We start from the raw sequence: 23,176 nt of genomic DNA, 5'->3' as shown, positions 1-23,176 counted from the left end.
TTTTTCGCCCAAAAATATTTTTTTTTGGAAATTCGATATTTTGACCATTTTATAATATGATGAATAATATGATTTTCATATTTCGTTTTCTATTCAAATATCTAAAAAAAACGCTTTATTGTACTTCTAAGAGTATATACCCCCTTAATGTAAATATATACAATCTTTCTCAATTGTATTATACGCCTATTTGTATGCTATACAAATCCATTCAACGTATTTCTTTTATCCTTTAATATATATTTTTGTTTACTTTTGCATTAGCTTTTCACTGCCATCGCTATTTAAATTTCTGTTTCCATTTGCAGGTAATCAGCGAAAATCAATGGGAAATAAATAAAATTATTTCATCTCGCTATTCCCTGCTATTCTTTCTCTCTTGTTTATTTACTTTATAGCAACGCACAATTATGTAAATATAGCTTACAATAACATAAAAAGCCAGAATGAGAAATTTGTATATTTATTTTGCTCTAGACATTTTTTAAGTAATTGCTAAATATGGTGAAAGGAAAATTTAATGGAATAATCTAATAAAATTTGGAGGGAAATATTTGTTATTGAATGAATTTATAAACGGAGGTTTTAAAGGGGAATGTAAAATATTGAATATAAAATCTTTGAAGGTCATTATGAGAACTTGAATATTTCTCTAGTTTAGCGCCATATTTTTTCTTTATGATAACAGTAAAGTTTAAAAGTATAATTTAATATGTGATCAGGGCGCCCAATTGTATGCTTAGTTTACTGCACCCAGGAATTCTTCTTTTCACAAAGGACTGTATATAGCCGTCCACGTGCGATCTTTCTAAAGCAGCCATCTAACGTATTCTAACCTTACTTTACTTCACGTTGAAATACGTAAGTCGCGATACAATTTTTAAAACGTTGCCTACATTTAGGCTAAAGTGCAATAATGCTTATGTAATAATTTTAGGTTATCTTATAGACTTTAGAGTTTAACAATTAAAGTATGAAAGACCACCTATGATTTTTATTTCCTGAACTTTGTGCCTGGAAGTTTCTAACACACAGCAGGAAGCATTGGAGAGACTTTAATACGTAGGCTGCTTATATATATTTCTAGCCTAGGCAACACTAAGTGTTGCCAGGTGCAATCTGACATTTCCATTGGAAAGTTTGAAATTTTTTAGCATAACATCACTCAGAACGTTTTGTCAATTAATCGTGAATTGTTTTATTTACAGGGAATTAAAAAATTCATCTCGGCCGAAAAATGGAATTAACTCGTGAACATTTTCGTGCGATCATTTTTCACAACTTTCGACGTGGATTATCACGACAAGAGTGCATCGATAGCATTGTGAAAAACTGTTACAACGAATTCAATCGTGGCCGACGCTCGCTCAAAGACGAATTCCGTGAAGGTCGTCCAAAAACAGCCGTTGTGCCAGAAAACATCGATGCCGTACGTGAACTGATAATGCAAGACCATCATGTAACATACCTTCAGATAGAGGCATGCCTATGCATTTCTCCCACCAGCATACATTCGATATTGCATGAACACCTGGCCGTAAAAAAGGTTTGTTCTCGTTGGATCCCGCACAATTTGACAATCGCCTAACAGCCCTGACTTGGCATCCAATGACTTCTTTTTATTCCGACACATAAAGAAAATAATTCGTGGTCAACGATTTTCATCGCCAGAAGATGCTGTTGAAGCATTCAAAAACCATGTTTTGGAGGTGTCTCAATCGGAGTGGAAAAAGTGCTTCGAATATTGGTTTGAGTGCTTGCAATAGTGTTTAAATCTTGATGGTGAATATTTTGAAAAAAATAAAACCATTTTCGCTGATAAATATTCCTATTTTCATTATTAGGCCAGAAATATATATAGCAGCCCTCATATAATAATATAAGTGACCAGCGCGATAATATGAGTCAGTCAGTCTAGCCATGTCGTCTGTCTCTCTATATACGCTAGCTAGTTCCTCAGGTTTTAAATCTTCAGAGTATTCTCACTTCTTTCTAGCAAAATATGTTGTTTACAATGAGAGGTGGAGACAATAAGTCTTAAAAACTGTCATTACTCTATTTACACTGAGGCTTAGTTCATAACTATGTAAGTATACTATATATGTTTGATGATTTTTTTTTGAAATCAATATACAAGTTCAATGTAAAAAGTGGGTCACATAGTAATCTCAAGCATCCAATATGTACATAATAGATTAGTAAGGAGAGAGGTACTTGGAATTTCTAATGATGTCATAAAATTTTATTTCTCTAGGCCACCCAAAAAACTACGAGTACACATATTTATAAATATGTACACTGTTCAGCAAAAACCACACATTATAGAAATATAAAAAGAAAAATAGTAAAGAAATTTTCAACGTTAATTCATATGACAGCTCAGTGTGATAACTGGGTGGTTTCATTTTATTATTTTTTATAGGTTAAGTAATGGTAATCAAACAACTACAAGAATTGTGCTGCCTTCGTTTGAGATTTATTCGTATACTTATAAAACTATAACATTAGGGTGAGGCCAAAAAATAATTACACCGAATTTATGGGTTAATATGAAGCCACATACGATGTACTTGGACAAAAAATAGTAAGACTTTGTTCATATTTTGAAATTCTTAATTTATTCTTCAAAATCTACATGTTGTTCTCTCAAAGTAAACCTCCTTGACCTCTATACGACAATATCCATAGTTTACATCAATCCACCACACAGTTATAAAAGTCAATATCTGGAATAGCTTTCCATGCACATTGTGATTCACGTTTAATGTCTTCAATTTACTCAATACGGTTTACCCGAAGCGGTCGCTTGAGTTTGTTGAATAGCCAGAAATTACGCGAAGCTAAATCAAATGAATACGGTTGTTACGACACGATATTGGTTGAAAATTTGGTAAAAAAAACTCACGAAGAAAGAATGCATTATGCGACGGTGCGTTATCGTGATGCTAAAACCAAGAGTTGTCGGCCCATAATTCCGACCTTTTTTTACGAATAGCTTCGTGGAAATGACGCATAACACTCAAAAAGTATTCCTTATTGACTCTTTGGCCGGTCCTACCAACCTTTCGGCACCAGAAATTTGATTCCACACACAATATTTAATGGAATTTCTTTGTTGAATGAATTCACTCCTCGTAAAAAACGCCAAATGCGCCTTATATACTTCAGTAAGACAAATTTTTAGTATGCACACTATTAATTATTTTGATGGGCTTGGCACAGATGTCACTGATAGTCCTATCAACCTGGAAAAAGGATATTTCGGCAAATGGGTTTTCGCGCGAAATTTAAATTAAATAATCTTACTGTTTTTTGCCCACAGTATATATCATAGGTATCTATACAAAGAAAACGATAGACCTGCCAGCCAAGATTTTTTGTCCTAATGGGTTCACTGAACGATCACCAAGCAATTTAACAGAGCAATTAATATTAGTTTAATTTTAAAAGATGCCGATGAACGTTCACAGTTTTCCATATAAATGACAATCTACGACAAATATAGATTTTCACCTTTCAAGAAGTTGATTATAAGAATATTTAATTTGAGAATATTTTATTTTTAGATTAGATTAAATAATTTAATAATCATTTTGCCGTACGGCGCTCTTTGAGAATTATTAACGTTGTCAGGTCTATTGTGTTCTTTCCTAAGTCACAACGACTCAGCCAGCATATTGATAATTTCCAGTACACTGCGCTGTGATCCCTCTGTGAAAACATGGATCCAAGGGCCTTAATCCTGCACCTACAAACTGCTGTGCAGTCAATTAGCAGGTGTTCTGGAGTTTCAGGCTCCATGTTGCAGAATAAGTCGCACAAAAAGCTAGACCCATGTTATATAAGTACTTCTTGAGTCTACAATGGTCAGTGTAGAAGGCGGCAAGTAGCCCGTGTTTGTCCCTTGGGAAGTTGATTACATATTTAAACCTTTAGAGTTTAGAGTTTTTTTGGAAATTTTTGCTCTAAAAGAATCTGCAGTGTAACAACAACTTATCATTTAGTGCTTAAAGAAAATATTTTTTTTTTACTTCATAACCCATAAATTTGTTGAAATTTTTCGCTCTCCTTAATGAACATAAATAAAAAAAAATTTTGCTTACAAAAACTAATACCTTCTTATTTATTGACGGCTTACGTGGTTATAGCCGAGTTTACAACAGCGCGCCAGTCGTTCTTCCTTTAATATATTTGTAAATAAACTATAAATACCATATTTGGTATACTGACATATAAATTCCTGATTGTCCCCACCAAAACCACAGCTTTTTTTTTAGCCTGCATTTATTACTGGTAATCCAAGTAGTTAAATATTGATTTTATTCTGCGCCATAAAAAGGGCTAATTAATACATTTCTGTTTCTGTTCTGGGCATGATTAACAATTTGCGTTATGATGTCGTAAAATCTTAGCGAACACAAAGTAATAAAAAGACTAGATAATAACAGCTGACAGTGGAGTGGGTACAAAAAATTAATACATTATTGTTTACTTTTGGTCACAAGGAATAGATTAGAATCATTTGATAAAGAAGGTTTTATTATGATTCCGTCTATAGTGAAATAATCTCTGAATGTTCTGAATCTTCTTAATCATCAGCTGTTTTATGAGGATGATAGGAATCTATTACTTTATATTATGAGTATAATCTATTAATATATTTCTCTATACGTGCGAGTTATTGTGAGTAATTTCCAATGCAGTCAAATACCTTGAAGCTCTGAGTATGAAGCTAAGTATTAAATTGAATGACAGCTTTGAATTTCTAGAATTTCTAGTAGATCTAAGTAGTAGTCGAAGAGCCTGAATTGACCAGTCTTAATTGCCACATCAGTCAGAGCAGAAGATGACAAAGGCAGTGCAAGTTTAGTGTAAGCTTAAAATTTACATCTATAATTCTCATAATCCACTATCCAACAACAGAGAAATAGGTCTTTAGATTTCTGTTCAAAATTCGCTTAATTGCTTTTTCTGCTCCTTTTATATGCTTAAGACTTTTTTTTTGTTAAGCTATCTCTTTTGACATTTACATTTTTTCAGGTTTTTCAACCTCAATATTACACCTGATAACAATTTCACAGCACATTAATGTTAATACATTCCTGCAGATAGTACTATTGAGGTTTGAAGACACTTCAAAAAGAAAAGCGCAAACGACGTTGACACACACATACATGCATCTACATCTAGGGATCGAAATATACATGAAGTGCGTAAAAAGTACAGGTATTAGCACAAAATTGTATTACTGCGTATTACAACAAAAACAAGTGGTTGTTGCATGCTTACAAATATAAAGATGTATAGCATGTGGTTAGAAACCGAGCTTAGCTGAACAGACAAAATAAAATTTCCGATTTTTTCGCCTTTTTTGCAAAACAGCAAGATAAGCAAGTCTGCGGCAGGCAAATCATTGTATTGCAAATGTTTTTTTTAGCAGATTTAAAGCAAGAAATTGAAAGTGAAAAAATGAAGAAATAGGAGGAGATGGGTACGATGTTTATAAAAGGCAGTTAAATTTTTCAAGTAAGCACTTTTTAATTTAAGGTAAAATTCTCGAAGCTGGAAAATACAAGATTTAATAGCAGACAATTATTAAAAAAAAATAAACAAAAAAGACACCATAAATCCCCATATTTGTATAAAGGAAAGCTTTGTAAAATATATAATGTAACTGCTAATCTTACAAATCACTCAAAAGCTTCATTAAAAGTAATATATTTTATGCAACGTTTTATTTTTATTTAGCCATAATTCAGTTCGTATGCGACTACACCAACAAAATATATTCATTCATCTTTGATCATTTCGCCTAAATGTAGGTTTCATTATGATATTTTCCATATTTTTATTTTTTATTATTGAGTAGAAAACTAGAATTTCGTATGATTTAACTGACATGTACAGATTTGAGAAGTATTAGTAGATACACATAATTCAAATAAAACGAATTGTTGCCTACACTTAGGCTGATGTCGAAAATTATATTAAATTATTATGAATAAGGTAGGGGTAAAATAATTTTGAAAACATTTTTAAGGTTTAAAGTGGGGATAAGCCAGCAGTTTCAACGCTAAATTATGAAAAATTATTTTGAACAATTTTCTAAGGTCTAGTAAGTCAAATCGAAACGCTGCCTACATTTAGGCTGATATCGAATAACTTTATTGATTAATAAAATAATCTATAAAGAGGCGAATAATACACACGTTTCAATGGAAAACTGTTAAAAAATGAGCAACAGATTTTCTTTAGTCAAAACAAAATACTTTATTGAAATATAAACTCAAAAAAGCAGCTCTAACAAAATTTTTAGCAGTTAAGAGCTAAAAAATATTTTAAAATTTGTAAATCTCTTCTGTACTTTTTTCTTTCTATGCTTTCATTTCTCTTTTGAGTTGAAATATATTTCAGTTTCTTGCCTCCGCTGAATTTTGCATATAAAATTGAGCAATTTTCCGAGGTATGCTTAATCAAACCGAAATGTTGCCTACATTCAGGCTGAGAACTAATAATTTAATTGGCTATTACCAAGTACTGGGGTAAGCCATTCATTTCAATAGAAAAATAACAAAAAAAAACTTCTCTTCAGGATGTATTTTATATTATTTTGTTATTATGTAAACTGAAAAGAGCAGTTTTCATAAATACTTTTGGATTTGTAAAGAAAAAAAAATATTTACTCTGCGATACGTTTTCTCATTTTATGCTTTCATTTCCCTTTGAGATGAAATATATTTGAATTTTCTTGCCTTTTTTGCTAAGGCATTGTAAATCAAGCTGAAATGTTGCCTACATCTAGGCTGAGAATTAATAATTTAATTGCTTATTAAAAAGTACTGGGATAAGCCAATCGTTTCAATGATAAATTTTTACAAAATAATATACAAAAAATCTCTATACGCCTTATTTTATTTTTATATAAATTGAAAAAAGCAGCTTTCATAAATATTTCTGTATTTGAGAAGAAAAAAACATTTTAGAAATTTTCAAATTCCCTTCGGTACTCTTCTTCACTTTATGCCGCCATTTCGCCTTGGGATGAAACATATTTCAATTTTCTTGCCTCTGTTGAATTTCGCAAATAAAATTGAGCAATTTTCTAAATTGCAGAGTGCATTGACTTATTTCAAGTGATTTAACAGAGAAATATAGAAAAATGAAAAATAAATAAAAATAAACAAAAAGTATGAAATTCCCAAATGCACCAATTGATTTGAAGGCACACAATACTGAACAAAATTACCTCTGACATAAATCAAATATTGCACACAGCAGTGCTTCCAAATTCGAAAACTAAATGACCTCAAACTTTTTTAAGTTTCCAAAATTGCTATTTAACGTTAAAAGCGAGAAATCTCAGGAGTTGTTGGGCAAATGAGCAAAAATGAGTGACACAAAAAAAGTGTAAATAAACAACAAAAAAAAAGAAACAAAATGAAAAGGAAAAAGGAAAGCGAATCAAAAACAAAAAAAAATATTGGTAAATAAAAATAAATGAAAATCACACAAAAATCACAAGAGCACAAACATTATCTATTAGAAAACGAAGAGAAATAGCAAACCGTCTGCAAAGCATTAAGTATGCAAGGGCAAAAAGTGAAAAGTACGCCCGAGGGACGCTCGTAATATTCACCGTTACGTTGACACGCGCTCTTCTCCACCTCTCTCATTCACACCAAGTAACCTGTGAATATTGGCCAAGTCTTAGTGGAAAGTTTGACGGGCGCCGCAACGTGTTTGCCGTCACGTTGTATTCATTTTCGAAATGAAGGTAAACGTTTAAAGATCATCTATAATCATTTACATAAGTATCATATTGCCAGGATAACAGCAGTTGAAGCACGAAAGCGTATGACAAGCTGAATGTAGGTTACTAAGCGCAATGAGTTGAGCTTAATCTTTGTGAAAAGGCGAAACAGCTGCGCTACGGTTGGCAGCGGTTACACCAAGGAGTAGTACATTTAGCTAATATTTATATATATATGTATATGAACGTGTGCGTGTGTGTGTGAGACTGGTGTGTTGTGCAAGAAGATTGCAAAGGCAGCGATGTAAATGAGAATATAGAAACTCAGGTACGTGCCGAAATCATAAATTGTATGTGTGTAAATATGTATGTACTATGTATATGTACAATTTTTTTCTGCGAAAATATACTTACTATATAAATATATTACTTTAAAGTAATTAAAGGGTTAGTTAGATACATGCTAATGGAATATTGACTGTCATAATCACTGTATAGTATGAGTTATTTGAGAAACTGTAATGTAAATGTCTCATAAACTCGAGTTTAAGATTTTGAGTTTATGAAAAAAAATTACGCTAAAGTAAAGTATTTCTTTTGGTAAATAAAAAATCGTGTTTAAAGACAAACTCGAGTTTACAAAAACGAGTTACGTGTTTAAGAAGAAATTATGATTAAGATAAAAATATTACGCTGACGTAAAATATTTCATTTGTTAAATAAAAAATGGTGTTTAAAGATTAACTCGAGTTTGTCAAATAAACTCAGAACTCAGGGATTTAGTCACGAGTCTCATTTTTAAATGTATGAAAGAAAAATATTACATTTAAAAAATTATTGTTATATAAAAAGTGTTTCTTGTCTTCTGAAGGTCGTTTTAATGGGGTTTAACACGTGTTTTACGTTTTGATTTTTGAAATATTGAGTTAAAGAAAAATGCTTATTCCAAACACTAAATACCGTTTTTTTAAACAATAAGTTACATAATAAATCATTAACTTACAAACTCGTGTTATAAACATTCTAAAAAGCATTGAAATATAATAAACATTTTCAAGGTCCGTAAAACTTTTTTTAATAGACACAAACTCGAGTTTAACGTTATAACGAGGATAATATTTCATTCCATACATTTAAAATCGTTGATTAAAGCTAACTCTAATTTTTATTGAAGCATAAACTCATAAACTCGAGTAAGAAAAGGAGTTAAAAAAAAAGCACGTTGAAAAAGAAAAGAAACTGACGTAAAATATTTAATGTTATATTATATTAAATTTAAATTGCTGATAATAAATAGTGCCCATGTGAAGGTTTTTTCAGTGATTTAGACTCGAGTTTAAGGATTTGAGTTTGGCTACAAATATTGAGTTAAAGAAAAACTTATAGAAAATAAAAAAATCGTGTTTAGAGGCTACTAGAGCTTTTGCCGCAAAGTAAACGCATAAATTCGAGTTAAAGAAGGGTTACATGCTTAAGAAAAACATATTTGAAAATAGGAGAGTTAAACCGAAGTTAAAATTTTAACTCAAAAGCAACCGATATTTAAGTATTGTTTAATATGTCATCCTGTGAAGGCCTCTCACGCAGATTTTTAATATTAAATTTAGGAATCAAAGGGTTAGCTATGGCAAAATGTTTCGTGTAATAAACTCGATATACCGGATAGTGATTGTGTTGTTTGGTTAACACGACTTTATTACTCTAAGTGGACGTCATGTACAATCAGTGGCATGTTGGACCCTCTCAAATGAAGTTCGTGGAACGCAGGGGATACATATGTGAAACATAAAATCAGAATTTACGATAACTTTCTCACGGAGTTTCAACACATTTCAGTCAATCCACAGAACAATGAATATCTTCACTATACGTTTATAGCCAATTAAACTAGCAGAGCAAATCTAGGAGTAGTCGTTTTCTTAGCAATATTCGAAGTTGTCGTTAATCAGAAAAATATAATCCATTTCTTGCTGTTAAACATCATAATCTAACGATATCCTACGGTAACTTAAAGAAATATATGGATAGTTCCAATTCATTTCACATCTCTTTCAACCAACTTTTCAACGAAATTATTGAGTAGTAAAATCTTCTCGCAAAAAGTAAGTTCCATTTCATCTCATGGTACAAAATTAAATAAAGTTACATAATAAACTTGCAACATAAATAAACCAAGGCAACTAAAGTGCAATATCTATCCTCGTGATTTTTTAAATTTCGCTCAACACCATTTGTCTTGCAATTAACGCATTCTTGAGCATTTTTCATGCTGCACACTTATTTGCATTTTCCAGCTGGAGCGAAAGAAATGCTTCAGCTCTTAATTTTTGCTTGAATAATTGCTTTGCCGTCAAGTTGACGTGCCACCTGGCCACACCTCGGAAGCCACCTAAAATCCATTGCATTACACCGTCTACTTAACACTGACAGTCTGCTTCCGTTGCTTTTGTCACTTTTCTCTATTTTTTATAGAAGCGTCTTCGTCTTCGTTACTTCTGCCTTGGCAAAAACTTTTTACTTGGCGCTGTTGCACGTCAGGTGTGATGCTCTAGCACACTAACAGCAAAAAATCGTATGCTCAGAGCTCTGTGCCCGTCTGCTCACTGCATTTGCCTCGACGTCTTTTCGCGTTTTCCACCTTTTTGTTGTATTTTCATTTTATGTGGCATGTAGCAGCATTAAATGCAGCAGTCAGCTGAAAAATTGCGGTTTTCTCAAGCGACTCAACGTGATGCGATTTACCGCACAACAAAAATATGAACACACAAACACTAGTAATGTAGTAGTTAGTGTGTGCATATGTAAGCTTTCGCAGAGTGAAAGCTCGCGCGCCAAAAACGAGTGGCAGCGAAATGTTTCGGGCAAAAGACTTGTAATGTGTCAGTTGAGTAATTAAAAATATCTTATATATGCTTTTTGTTAGTATATGAGTAATATGTATATGTTTGTGTGTGCTGCTATCAGTGCTCATGGCAGAAATTGGTAATTTATTGACTTAGCTTTCATCACATACTATGTAAGCGCTTTGTGTGCGCGTTGGCGGTAAGTCAGTTGGCGTTTTTGTTGTGTGCACATGGTTTTTGTTGTTGTGGCTTCATTACAACACTCATTCGGCACATAAAGGGGAAGCTTGTAAGTAGGTACTTAAGTAGTGAAGTGGATAAACATATCAAATGCAGCTTTGCAGCCAAATCAACAGAAGGGTCACTAAGGGAGCGTGTTCGCTTGGTCATGATTAAATAATATTGTGTCTCGCAAGGTTCGTTGACTTTTCAAGCTTATTAGCCGGGTAGTTAGCAGCATTAAGAAGTCTGAAACTATAAGCTTGTTTTCACAAATTTTCTTTTTCGGTGACAAGGTGAAAAAGTAATACTTATAAAAGGGTGGACATCAGATCGCATTTTATAGCAATATATATATATTTTATAGCAACTGCAGATTTTTGATGAGGTTGAGTACAAGTTTCGGAGGCATTTATGGTCCGCAATATATTAATTGTCTTCTAGAATCCCAAAAGATACCATCAGCATTTCGTTCGATTGAAATTGGTCTTCATGCAGGTTTGATAGATCGGCAGGAATCTGCTAGTAAATTTTGTGGATTCGGCAACATATCTGTTCTTTTAAATGAGGGTTTTTAGTATCCCAAACACAAAACTCGAGTTTGAGGGGAATCCCGAATGTTTTTTAGTGCGTCGGTCTTCAGCAGAGAATCATAAACTTTCGTTTGTACTTCTGATACAAAAACACTTCCCAAAACTAATAAGTAGTAAAATATTTATTAACATTTTTTTTAAGTAGTTTGATGGGTTAGAAGTTAGAGTCCAAATATGGGCTTTATGGGCCAATGACTAAACCTTGTACAAGACGAAAACTTCCAGGAAGCTGGGGAAGTCTACTATATTCATTTTGGCGAGTACAATGTATTACTTTTATTTGAATTTGGCCTTCGCATGAAATACCATATTTTTTTTGGTGACTTTACCCTACTTGCTAAGCGCGTTCGATACACCACATTCACTACGTGGAGATTCTGTGAGCGCTATAAGCGTATACCAGTAACCAAGGTCCTCCGAGTACACAGTTTCTTTCATATTAAGTGAAAATATTCTGTCCAAAAGGCGAATTCGCTTTTGTGTAATACTATTTTTAGAAAAATAGAAAAAAGTTTTTTATGAAACTCGCAAAGCAATCGGGAGTAAGAAGTAGCTCGGCGATACGACTACTGGTTGAACGAGAATTTACATATGAGGACATAGCTTGGTAGAAAAGACGGTTTGGCACGCACCGACTACATGGTTGAGTAGAGAAAAAAGAAGCGACATATCATAGAAACAAGATACCACTTTTAATTAGAGAAGGAAGGATTAGAGTAAGCATAGGAAAAGATGTTGGTCAGCATGGCAAGAAGGCTTGAACTGCGATAGAATGACCTACTTAATCTACATAATGCAAAACGGCAAAAATCATGTGTAAAGTGGCAAATAAAAAGAAAACAGAAGGGATTGTTGAAACATATTGGGTACATTTTCTGGTCACAGTCCGCCAGCGCCGAATGCCTGAAGAAACGAGTACACTACAGAGAGAGCCATCGAAACAAAACAAACTAAGTAGCACAACTAATATCAATAACAACAACTAATATTTTATCAATGAAGCATAGAAAGTCACATTATTTTCCCAACATTATTGACGTGGTTGGCAGCATATCACATTTTCCGCGCGACCTTCGAGTGTAATTTCTTTTGCTTCAACACTTTGCTATTTTAGCGAAAGCCACAGTGTTTCAACACACGCTTAGTGAAGCATCTTAATTTCATTTTTCTACAAATTTTTTCATTTTTTATTTACTTTCCTATTCGCTATTTTGTTTTATTTTTTCGCAATTTTTATTATTATGGCATAAGTGTTGTTACCATCTGGCAACATTGTGATAATTAATGACGCTAATTGGAGTGCTGTGCAACCGCCGGAGTATTGTTGATGTTGCTGCTATTGTTGTCGCTGTTCAAGCAGCTAGTGATTATGATAGTTGTGGTGGATGTCGGCGGAATGAACAGCAAATTCGCACACACACTCAACAGCACGTATATGAGGTGGCAGTGGATTGTGGTAGCATGTTGCATGTTGCATATACTATAAGCCAAGTGCTGGCACGTGAACTAATGAAGAAAGCTAAGCGCGCACGGTTGGCGGTGGTTTTGTTGCTGTTGTTGTGTTTGTGTATTGGCTGGCGGCAATCGCACAGCGGTGATAATGAAAAGGCGGACCAACAACCGCAGCGTGTGGTCAAAATGAACTGAGGCAATAGCAGTAAAATTATATCAGTTTATTGGAGCGTTGCAAGTACCTATTGCTGTTGTGACTAGCAAATCGCTGGGATTTAACTCGAAAGTGAGGTGTGGTTGGTCAGGCAATAAAAGTAAATAAATGAGTTGGGAACACAGGGAAATAAAATGAATGAAGGAGGAGTGTTAAATACGAGGGAAGGAGACTGGTGTGGACTGACCAATATGGGTTCCTGATAATCCTTATTTTCAAAAATTTTTGTGCGTTCTTTCATAACTCTCAAGGGACGATGTCCCTGGCATCCCCGGACGGGTACGTTAAGCTTCCCACGAAGTTGGTATTAAGAGGGAAACGTCGTAGTTCCTTTAATGCATGGATTTATGTAATTATCTGCATTACTAGATAAGTAAATGAGGATTGCATACCGACCTTGGGTCTATTGTGCCCAGAGTGAGGCTTCGACTGGGATGTCCGCGAGTGCCCTCGTCACGGCCGCCTGAGTGTCCGTAATCGACTTAATATGGGTTCCTTTGACCACCGATTTTGTTTTAGGAAACAAAAAAAGTCACAGAGTGACATGTCGGGCGAATAAGGCGGCTGTTGCAACACGACGATCCCTTTAGAGGCCAAATACTGGGACACGCTGAGGGCGGTGTGGCACGGTGCGTTGTCGTGATGAAGGATCCAGTTACGAGCGATGTCTGGGCGCACCCTGTTCACTCGTTTTCGTAATCTTTCGAGTATTTGGCAATAGTAGACTTGATTCATAGCTTTCCCAGGTGGGACGAATTCTTTGTGGCCGATTCCACAGCTATCAAAAAAGGCAATAATCATCGTTTTCACCTTCGACTTGCTCATGCGAGCTTTTTTCGGGCGGGGGGCGCGCAGAGACAACCATTGTGAGCTTTGGCGTTTGGTTTGGTTTTAAGAGCACTATCACCATACACTCTTACAATTTTGGCGTACGTTTCCGAAGCTGTTTCGTCCAATATGGCGCAACATTTTATCGCGACGCGATGCTCTTGATTTCGTTTTTCCATTTTCGTGACGAGCACTACAAACACCCGTCTTCTCAACTTGACACAGCAGGCGAACTAAGCAAGCTGGAGCGATGGTACATATATCAATGAAGAGGGGAGAGATGCCGAAAAAAGGGAAAGGGAATTTCAAGGTCACAGGTTTACCGCAAGCGCGGTAATAAAATCAGTCTCATTACTTAATTGTCAAACCTCGTATACATGGTTTGTCTGGAAAGTAATAGCAATGTAACGATTGGTTCAATAATTTGTTTTAAATCGACGTCCTATTACTTTCCGGACAAACCCTGCATATATAATATATAACTTTGTAAATTAGTTATAAGTCAGTTATTTTATAATGACCTGCAACAATGTTGAATATATTTATTATCATGTTCTCGCCCTCTACTTATTTTTCCATTCTACCATTCAATTTCCAACATTTTAATTATGCACGCTGCTCTCTTTAGCCGCAATGTGGTGCAAGTTGAAGTACGAAACCCTTCGTGCCACAATTTTCATACTTTTATTAGCGCATTTCGCAAGAGCTTACAAGTTTTCACATAAATATATTAATTAGACTTATTAGCGCCGCAGAAAAGCACCGAAACACGCTTATACTATTTGCTGCGGAATTATTGGTGCATGCTGAGGCGGTAGGGAAATATAAAAATATATAAATATTGTATATTTAAGTCTACTTTTTCTAGTTATCAGTGCAGCTCTATTTGTCTTCTCCTTCGCCTTTTGCGTATATTTTATTTTTAATTTCTTGTTTGGCATTAGTGAGGAATGCATTGCTTGAGCAGTGTTTGAATTTTCGGCTGCTGCAGCCTCAACCAGTTCTGTTTTCGATTTCATTGTGAAAATATCCGCTGCTGTGAATTGCGAAAAGTTGTGAATTTGAGTGCGCGAAATAAGTGAAAATAATAATTTCTTTGTTTTTCAACAAAGTACTGCTAACTTGCTTGCAACATGAGCTTTCACTTTGTTTATTGAAAATGCAGCATAAATTGTGGCAATAGAAACAGGAAATTTTCTGTGGTTGAAGTGCAAAAATGAAAGTTTCAACAAAAATAAAAGTGCTGCAAAAACAACAAAAATATAATATGGTTTAAGGAACAAAACTAAATACGTTGTGGTGTTTTGTAATTGAAAAGTAAGTGGACCAAATGTTCTTGAAGGGAGTAATTAGTTTTGGGAGAAATTATTAATAATAGTAATTTTTTGTATAAAAAGAAGATGGTGAATTATTTTATTATATATGTAATGTAATAATTAATTTAAATTTTGTTTAAAGTATTGTTGGTTCAATATTCAATCGATTTTTTCAATCAGGATTCTCCAGCGTCTCTTAAACTAGATTGCAAACAACTTTGTTTTGAAAAATATTTTTTTTTTTTTAAATAAAATATAATATTTTTATAAGTGATATTCAAACTTCAATATTTTTAATTGATTCTATTTGTGACTTAATTATGACTTCAATGAAATATTCGGTTAGCTCGACACTTTAGTACGTAATTTTTAATTAAGATACTTATAAATATTTATAAAATAAAATCACAAAAAATTGATAAAAGTTAATCAAAAAATTCAGTAAAATAAATTAATCAAAAAATAAAATCAATACAAAAATTATCAATGAATAAAAAAAAAATACTAATAAAAAATAATAAAAAAAATACTAAAAAAAAGTAGTTTTGAAAAAAAAAATTAATAAATGTCACAATCATTACAAATTCTTTGACAAAACACTTTTTATGTATATTCCAGTTTTTATTTATACTTGTTTAACAAAAAATTTAAATAGCTGTCAATATTATACACAAAAACCCCAAAAAAAGGTCAACGGGATTAAGCTACTTAAAATACTTGTAGTATTCAGTGAGATACTTATCAATATTTCTAAAAAAAACCAAAATAAGTAAATAAAAAGAAGTAAGAAAGGGCTAAGTACAGGTGCAACCGAAAATTTTCTGTTTTTGCAACTTACACAAATCAAAGCCAAGTAATAACTTAAAATATAAAACGTCAACCAGAGGTTCGGAATCGAGGAAATTTTGTACATTTTTGTACTCCTGAGCGTACTATTCACAACACCTTCACCAACCTTGGGGTGCAGCATTCATTATTGGATAATATTCGACCTAAAAGACCACGTCTAGAACGCAGTGAAGAAAATACAGCAGACGTAGCTGAGAGTGTACATGAAGACCGTGGAGAGTCGATTCGAAGCCTATCGCAGCAACTCGGACTGACGTATGGAACGACTTGGTACAATAAAGGTCAAGATCTTCAATGAACAGCCTACAAAAAACAGCTTGTACAAGAACTGAAGCCAACTGAAAGTACCAAGAAGATCCGACGTTTTCGAGCTAATTTTGTTTCTGGCTCAATGGATATGTACAAAAGAAACATTGTCGCATTTCGACGAAGAGCAACCAGAAAAAACAACGGCCTGGTGTGGTTTGTGGATCAATGAAATCATCGGTCAATGGATCAATGGAGTTATTGAGAGAACACTTCGGTGAGCAGATACTTTCACGTTTTGGGGCGGTCGATCGTATGATATCACATCGTTGGACTTTTTCCTGTGGGGATATGTAAAATCTGAGGTTTATGTGGACAATCCCGCTTCGATTCAGGCCATGGAGCAAAACATTACTAATGTCATTCGCCAGTTATGGCATTATCAAAAAATGGACTTAACGGATCTACCAACTGAGGCGTGTATGAAGATCACTATATGGGAGTCAGGGGCAGTATTGATTCGATTTTATCAATCAACTATTTTGTACCACATACTAAAAAATGTTCCCTGGGTTTCATTAAGAAACCTCACATACAATCACTAATCATGGTAGAAGGACAGTCGGATGTTCGAAAATGCTGATTTTAGTTACATGAGGGCTAGGTCAAGTTTTCGTACAATTTATTTAATTTAGGCACAAAGATACACTGTTATTAGTAAAACACACTCTGCAATTTTGATTGAGATATCTCATATGTTGGCCGATATATGTAGATAAAGAAACCTGGATGTTCGAAAATCTTGTTATTTAGGATCAGCCCATTTTTGATATACGAGTATAGAGATACTCGTCATAAGATCAGGCGTGGTTGTAGTATACGTACTAAATTTAGTCCAAATCAGTCTTTCGGCCCCAAGATATGTGTTTTCACCAAAAGTGGGCTGACACGCCCATCGGCTTCTTGCTACTCCGTTGCCCCTTGCCAAATTAAAACTTTATATCTTAGTTGAGTTGCTAGGTACAGCTTGCATGGACAGACAGTCACCCGGATTTCAACTCGTCTTGCAATCCTGATCATTTATATATACATACATATATACTCTAATATCTATTTCGGTTGATTTTGGGTGATACATACAGTCGTTAAGTAAACGAAACTATTATACTCTGAAGCAACATGTAGCAAGCGTATAAATATATGAATTTAAATAGAGATTAGTGAAAATATTTCACACTTGTGGCATTGCATTTGCATAAATATATTTGAAGGTCAAGCGGCAATCGAGAATTTTAATTCATAATCAATTATTTATGGCATTTATTTTGCCTATTTTATACATTATTTTAATATTGCATTGTATATATGTACATTTTTGTTGAATTTTTCATAAATATCCATTTTTGTATTTTTATTTTATTTATTTGCTTTTTTTTTTATTTTTTTGTTTGTTTTTACATTGTTTAGCAGCTGCAAATATCTGACCTTCAATTCATTAAGCCCTTTTTAATTGTAATTAAATGTTAATTAGCCAGCTGTTGTCTAAAGTATTTGGGTCAAGCGGAAATTAGTTGCCTGTTCAACTAATGGGGAAGTTGTGTATGCACAGCAAATAGAGCGAACAATTAAAAAGCGCAGTTGTTGTGGAATTTTTAATTTATATAAATATATGTGTGGGTAAAAGTTTTTAGGGATCTCTAAAATATGTGCGCAATTTTTAATTTAAATCTCAGGATTAAGTATAATTAATATGTTGCACTTGAATTTAGTTTTTTGTTTTGGAGAAATAAAAAGTGACGCAAATTCATGTGGAATTTTGCACGAAAGTTAAATTCGAGGTTTAACATACGTATAAAATTTCAACAGATTTGAATAATTGCGTGAATTGAGTAAATTTAAGTCGGATGTTTTTAAAGTTTGATATTTTAAGTTTTAAATTTTTTAGTTGTTAATTTTTAAGTTGTAAGTCTTAAATTTTAATTTTAAAACTTTTGCATTTAAAGTTATAAGTTGTAATTTGTAAGTTGTGATTTGCAGATTGAAAGTTGAAAGCCTTAGTTTTTAAGTTTCAGTCATCAGCTTACACCTTTAAAAATTTCAGCTTTCAATATTCATTCATATTAAATCCACTATTTTTTCAAACCAACTTCAATTAGGTAATTCTACCTGCTGCGGTCTTATCAAGTTAAATTTTAACTAAAAGAACTTAACCACGACTACCGTACCTCTAACTTAAAGTTTGTGCCAGCCACCGCACACATTCATCACAATACAAAAAGTTTTCTCGGCTAAAACAAAAAAGTGAAATAATAATAGGAAAGGAGCTGCTAACCACTACAAGTTGCACGCATACCTTGCATTGCCGCATACAACCACTAGTGCAACGAATTAGCCAAATAAGATATTCCTACAACTTTGCCATTAGAGCTTTTGCATATGCCGCGTGGAAGACGCAACAAATTCTCACTTGAACCACATATTCTTCACTCGGTCGAACTTTCACTTCCAGCCATTTATCTAAGCACAAAACACGCAAACAACCAACCACACTTGTTCAACAGCACCGCAGCCAACAACAACCAGCTGCCTGCTGCTTCACCCACACTTCCGACACACAGCACCGCTGCTCGGCGCTGGTCTGTTTCACTTTCAGTTATTCTCCAAACCTTTGCGAGTTTCCGGTCGCTCGGCTTATCTGTCTTATAAAAATTTTGTTACAACCATTTCCACATACTCCTCACTCACTGTCCCATTGTGCCACAAAATGTTACTTATTTGTCTAACTGCCTGCGAAATGCATCCGGTAGAAATTCCAAGTATTTGCACATCCTTGCAGATTTGTTGACGCACTGACAGACAGACGAGCAAAGTTGCAACAAAAGTGCACATAACGGTAACAGCTGTAATGGCAGCTGCACAAGCGCAAGTCAAATGCTTAGCGTGCTATGAAATGGCAGTAAAGTTGAGCGACGAATTGTTGCAAGGAATTTACGTCGCTTGCCCCAACGGATGTGCTGCTCATCCTATCCGTATATATACATACATATATATAAGTACGCATGTCTGTCAGTGGGACAAACTTTGACTCGACGTCATTCGCCTAATGAGGTTTACCCGAAAAGTTAACACTTTGGTTTCACCCAGCACCATTGCAGTGTGGCAGTGCGGGTGCACGCTCCCATTGTGGCTAGAAGCAGTCGCATGTGTATTATACAATATGTATTATATATATGAAGGAATAACTACACGAACGCATGACCGCAAAAGTTTGCAACATTTGTTTCGTTTTACGACATTTTTACGTATATGGCGGAAGAAAATTTGCAAATGCGCCTTAAAGTATGCAAAGCGCCGCAAAGTTTGCGCGAATTTGTTTTGTTTCTGCTGCCAATTTGCATATAACGGCTTTATTTGGCTTCGATTGCGCTTTTGCTATTGCACTTTATTCGTTATTTTGTTGTTGGCAAACAGAAGTTGGTAATAGGCGGCTCAGTGGGTGCATTATCAATTGTCTAATATATGCAAATGACCTTCTTAACTTTGAAATTGTGGCTTGTAGATGTGAATATGTATGTATGCACTTTTGTAGTTTCGTGTATTTCTTTATATGCTAGTTTTCGTTAGATTTTTTTTGATGGCTGGAGCAAATTGGGTCAAAATATTATATTATAATTAAATTTTTTATTGTCGGTTATAAGCTGTAAGTAGTAAAGTGTAAGTTGAAGTTGTAATGTTTCGATTTTAAGTTGTAAGTTGTAAGTATTAAGTTTTAAGTTTTAAGTTTTAAGGTTTAAGTTTTAAGTTTTAAGTTTTAAGTTTTAAGTTTTAAGTTTTAAGTTTTAAGTTTTAAGTTTTAAGTTTTAAGTTTTAAGTTTTAAGTTTTAAGTTTTAAGTTTTAAGTTTTAAGTTTTAAGTTTTAAGTTTTAAGTTTTAAGTTTTAAGTTTAAGTTTAAGTTTAGTTTTAAGTTTAAGTCTAAGTCTAATTTTAAGTTTTAAGTTTTAAGTTTTAAGTTTTAAGTTTTAAGTTTAAGTTTTAAGTTTTAAGTTTTAAGTTTTAAGTTTTAAGTTTTAAGTTTTAAGTTTTAAGTTTTAAGTTTTAAGTTTTAAGTTTTAAGTTTTAAGTTTTAAGTTTTAAGTTTTAAGTTTTAAGTTTTAAGTTTTAAGTTTTAAGTTTTAAGTTTTAAGTTTTAAGTTTTAAGTTTTAAGTTTTAAGTTTTAAGTTTTAAGTTTTAAGTTTTAAGTTTTAAGTTTTAAGTTTTAAGTTTTAAGTTTTAAGTTTTAAGTTTTAAGTTTTAAGTTTTAAGTTTTAAGTTTTAAGTTTTAAGTTCTAAAATTTAAGTTTTAAGTTTTAAGTTTTAAGTTTTAAGTTTTAAGTTTTAAGTTTTAAGTTTTAAGTTTAAGTTAAGTTAAGTTTTAAGTTTTAAGTTTTAAGTTTAAGTTTAAGTTTTAAGTTTAAGTTTAAGTTTAAGTTTAAGTTTTAAGTTTTAAGTTTTAAGTTTAAATTTTAAGTTCTAAGTTGTAAGTTTTAAGTTTTAAGTTTTAAGTTTTAAGTTTTAAGTTTTAAGTTTTAAGTTTTAAGTTTAAGTTTAAGTTTAAGTTTAAGTTTAAGTTTAAGTTTAAGTTTAAGTTTAGGTTTAAGTTTAAGTTTCAGTTTCAGTTTAAGTTTAATTTTAAGTTTAAGTTTAAGTTTAAGTTTAGGTTTAAGTTTAAGTTTAAGTAAAAGTTTAAGTTTACGTTTAAGTTTAAGTCTAAGTTTAAGTTTAAGTTTAAGTTTAAGTTTAAGTTTAAGTTTAAGTTTAAGTTTAAGTTTAAGTTTAAGTTTAAGTTTAAGTTTAAGTTTAAGTTTAAGTTTAAGTTTAAGTTTAAGTTTAAGTTTAAGTTCAAGTTAAGTTTAAGTTTTAAGTATGTGGCCTAAAGTGCTTACGTTATGTTAATATTTCTACCTCTACTTATACATAGAAGTATAGACATTTATTTATCAAAAGTACTGATTTTAAAAAATCTAAAATTTAAATTAAAGTTGGTATATTAATTTATTTTGCTTTGTACAAAAACAGTTCTCCACACACGCGCAAATAATTAATCGCATTTTAACTACTCTTCCAGCACTTCATCACAATTAATCCGTAAAGCGAATTTCTAAGGGAAACTTTTTCATCGCCTGTTGTTGTTTATGATATCAGCAGCTGAGATAATAGCAACTTCACTTGATCAACAGCCGGCAAGGAAGGAAGCAAACACACACTCATATCTAAACAAAAACATTGCAACAGCAACAAAAGCGCCAAGGAAATTTATTTATTTCATACCGAATGGGTGGCGGTGTTGTATTTCTAATTGTCGTGCCGACAGCGAATTTCGAACGCGAGCTCATTTATGGTAAGACAAAGTTTCACGCTTTTTCTCCAGCAAATTTTATAAATTTATGCTGAAAATACAAAAATAAAACCATGCACTCACTCATATGCACACACACACAAACACACATTTAATACAAGCACACGCAGCTGCCAGGCGTTTTGGCTGCAAATTGCGCTATTGCTTTTAGCTAACATTAAATTGCCGTTTTTTATGCGCTGCTTGCTCCGTCAACTCAACTTCACGCACACACACATATACACACGCACGCATTCACTAATTTTTGTGCACACACACACACACTCTTAGCGCGAGGCGTTGCTTAGTTTGGCTCATCCACACGGCACAACAGGCAAGTCAAGCCCGTGGCCCGTAGCATACATTTAGGGATTAACTTAATTAAATAACTGCAAGTGGCAATTTGTAATTTTAAGCACCAACGCTTTAGCCCAGCTTGAGTTTACAGCTTGTACATGTGTACCCAAGCGCATATATGTATATGAGTGTGTGTGATGTAACCTAGGCTCACATACATATGCATGTGCCCAAAAATCATATATGCTTAACACATAAAAAAAGTTATTTATAGCTTATGCATGTGTGTGTGTGTGTTTGTGTAAGTTGTGTTTGCTGAACTTGACTCTGCTGCTCTGCGCTGCGCTTTGGATTAGTGCTTAAGCAAATATTTTCTCAGTTTATATTTCTTTGTCTGCGAATTAATTACTTTATTACATAATAAAAGTGCCGCCTATAAGTGCGCTATAAAATTCTGTTATACAAATATCTCGGCGTGCGTGTGTGCGCACATGAGTGCCATTATGCCTGTAGCTGATATATGATATGAGTGTATGTGTGTGAGTGTTTGGTTATTGCTTAGTACATAAAATGAGTGTTTTATTGCGCAATTTTAATGCGTTGCAGTGTGCGATCATTTTTTATGTCAACTGTTTATTTATGAAACACTCGCGAAGCAAAGTGAAAATATATTTGCATTAAAGAAATTAAATATTCAAGTTTCGGCATTATGAACTTAACAAAAAAAAATATATTTACTCGACATGGAAGTGAAATATTGAATATTTAAGCAAATATTGGCGAATAGAAAATTTAGCAATATTTTGAAAAATTTTAAAATCATGAATAATAAGAAGTTTTAAGGCAAATTGTTTGCAATTTTTTCTTTTGGTTTATTTTAGTACCAATTTTTATTAAACAAAAAATAATTTTAGTTCACACATTTTCTATTTAGTAAAAATAATACGTAATGTAAGTAAGAGCACAACCCTTCGTGGTCAATTAGCATTAAATGCTAATCACAATCATATGGCCCTTTAATCTTGCTATTCCCGCTTCACATTGAGTTCAAACCATTTGAAGTGCTCAATGAAACTACTTATTTCCGTTAAATTTTTTTTAGATAGACATTCAAGGTTTGATACCAGATGGGTTCTAAGAGTTCTACATCGAGATTCCGATAGCGCTGGTCACTCACAGAGGAAGTGTCGAAC

General features: G+C 33.3%; 2 protein-coding genes across 4 annotated transcripts in view; one reads left to right on the top strand and one right to left on the bottom strand.

Annotated features, from left to right (window-relative positions):
- The window catches only part of LOC109579481 (uncharacterized), a 319,803-nt gene that overhangs the window by 159,065 nt on the left and 137,562 nt on the right, over positions 1–23,176 (bottom strand). The window lies entirely within an intron of this gene.
- LOC105225307 (uncharacterized) overlaps positions 14,847–23,176 on the top strand; it is a 105,189-nt gene continuing 96,859 nt past the window's right edge. For 2 of the 3 annotated variants that reach the window (XM_049446673.1, XM_049446674.1), the window contains exons 1-2: positions 14,847–15,216; positions 21,417–21,689. In XM_049446673.1, the coding sequence (XP_049302630.1) occupies positions 21,623–21,689 (67 nt within the window). In that variant the 5' untranslated portion in view covers positions 14,847–15,216; positions 21,417–21,622. The remainder of the gene's footprint in view (positions 15,217–21,416; positions 21,690–23,176) is intronic. The other variant, XM_049446672.1, reaches the window with a different exon arrangement.

This window comes from Bactrocera dorsalis, chromosome 1 (genome assembly GCF_023373825.1).
Source record: "Bactrocera dorsalis isolate Fly_Bdor chromosome 1, ASM2337382v1, whole genome shotgun sequence".
Lineage (NCBI taxonomy): Eukaryota > Metazoa > Arthropoda > Insecta > Diptera > Tephritidae > Bactrocera > Bactrocera dorsalis.
This window is presented reverse-complemented; position numbering and strand designations above follow the sequence as displayed.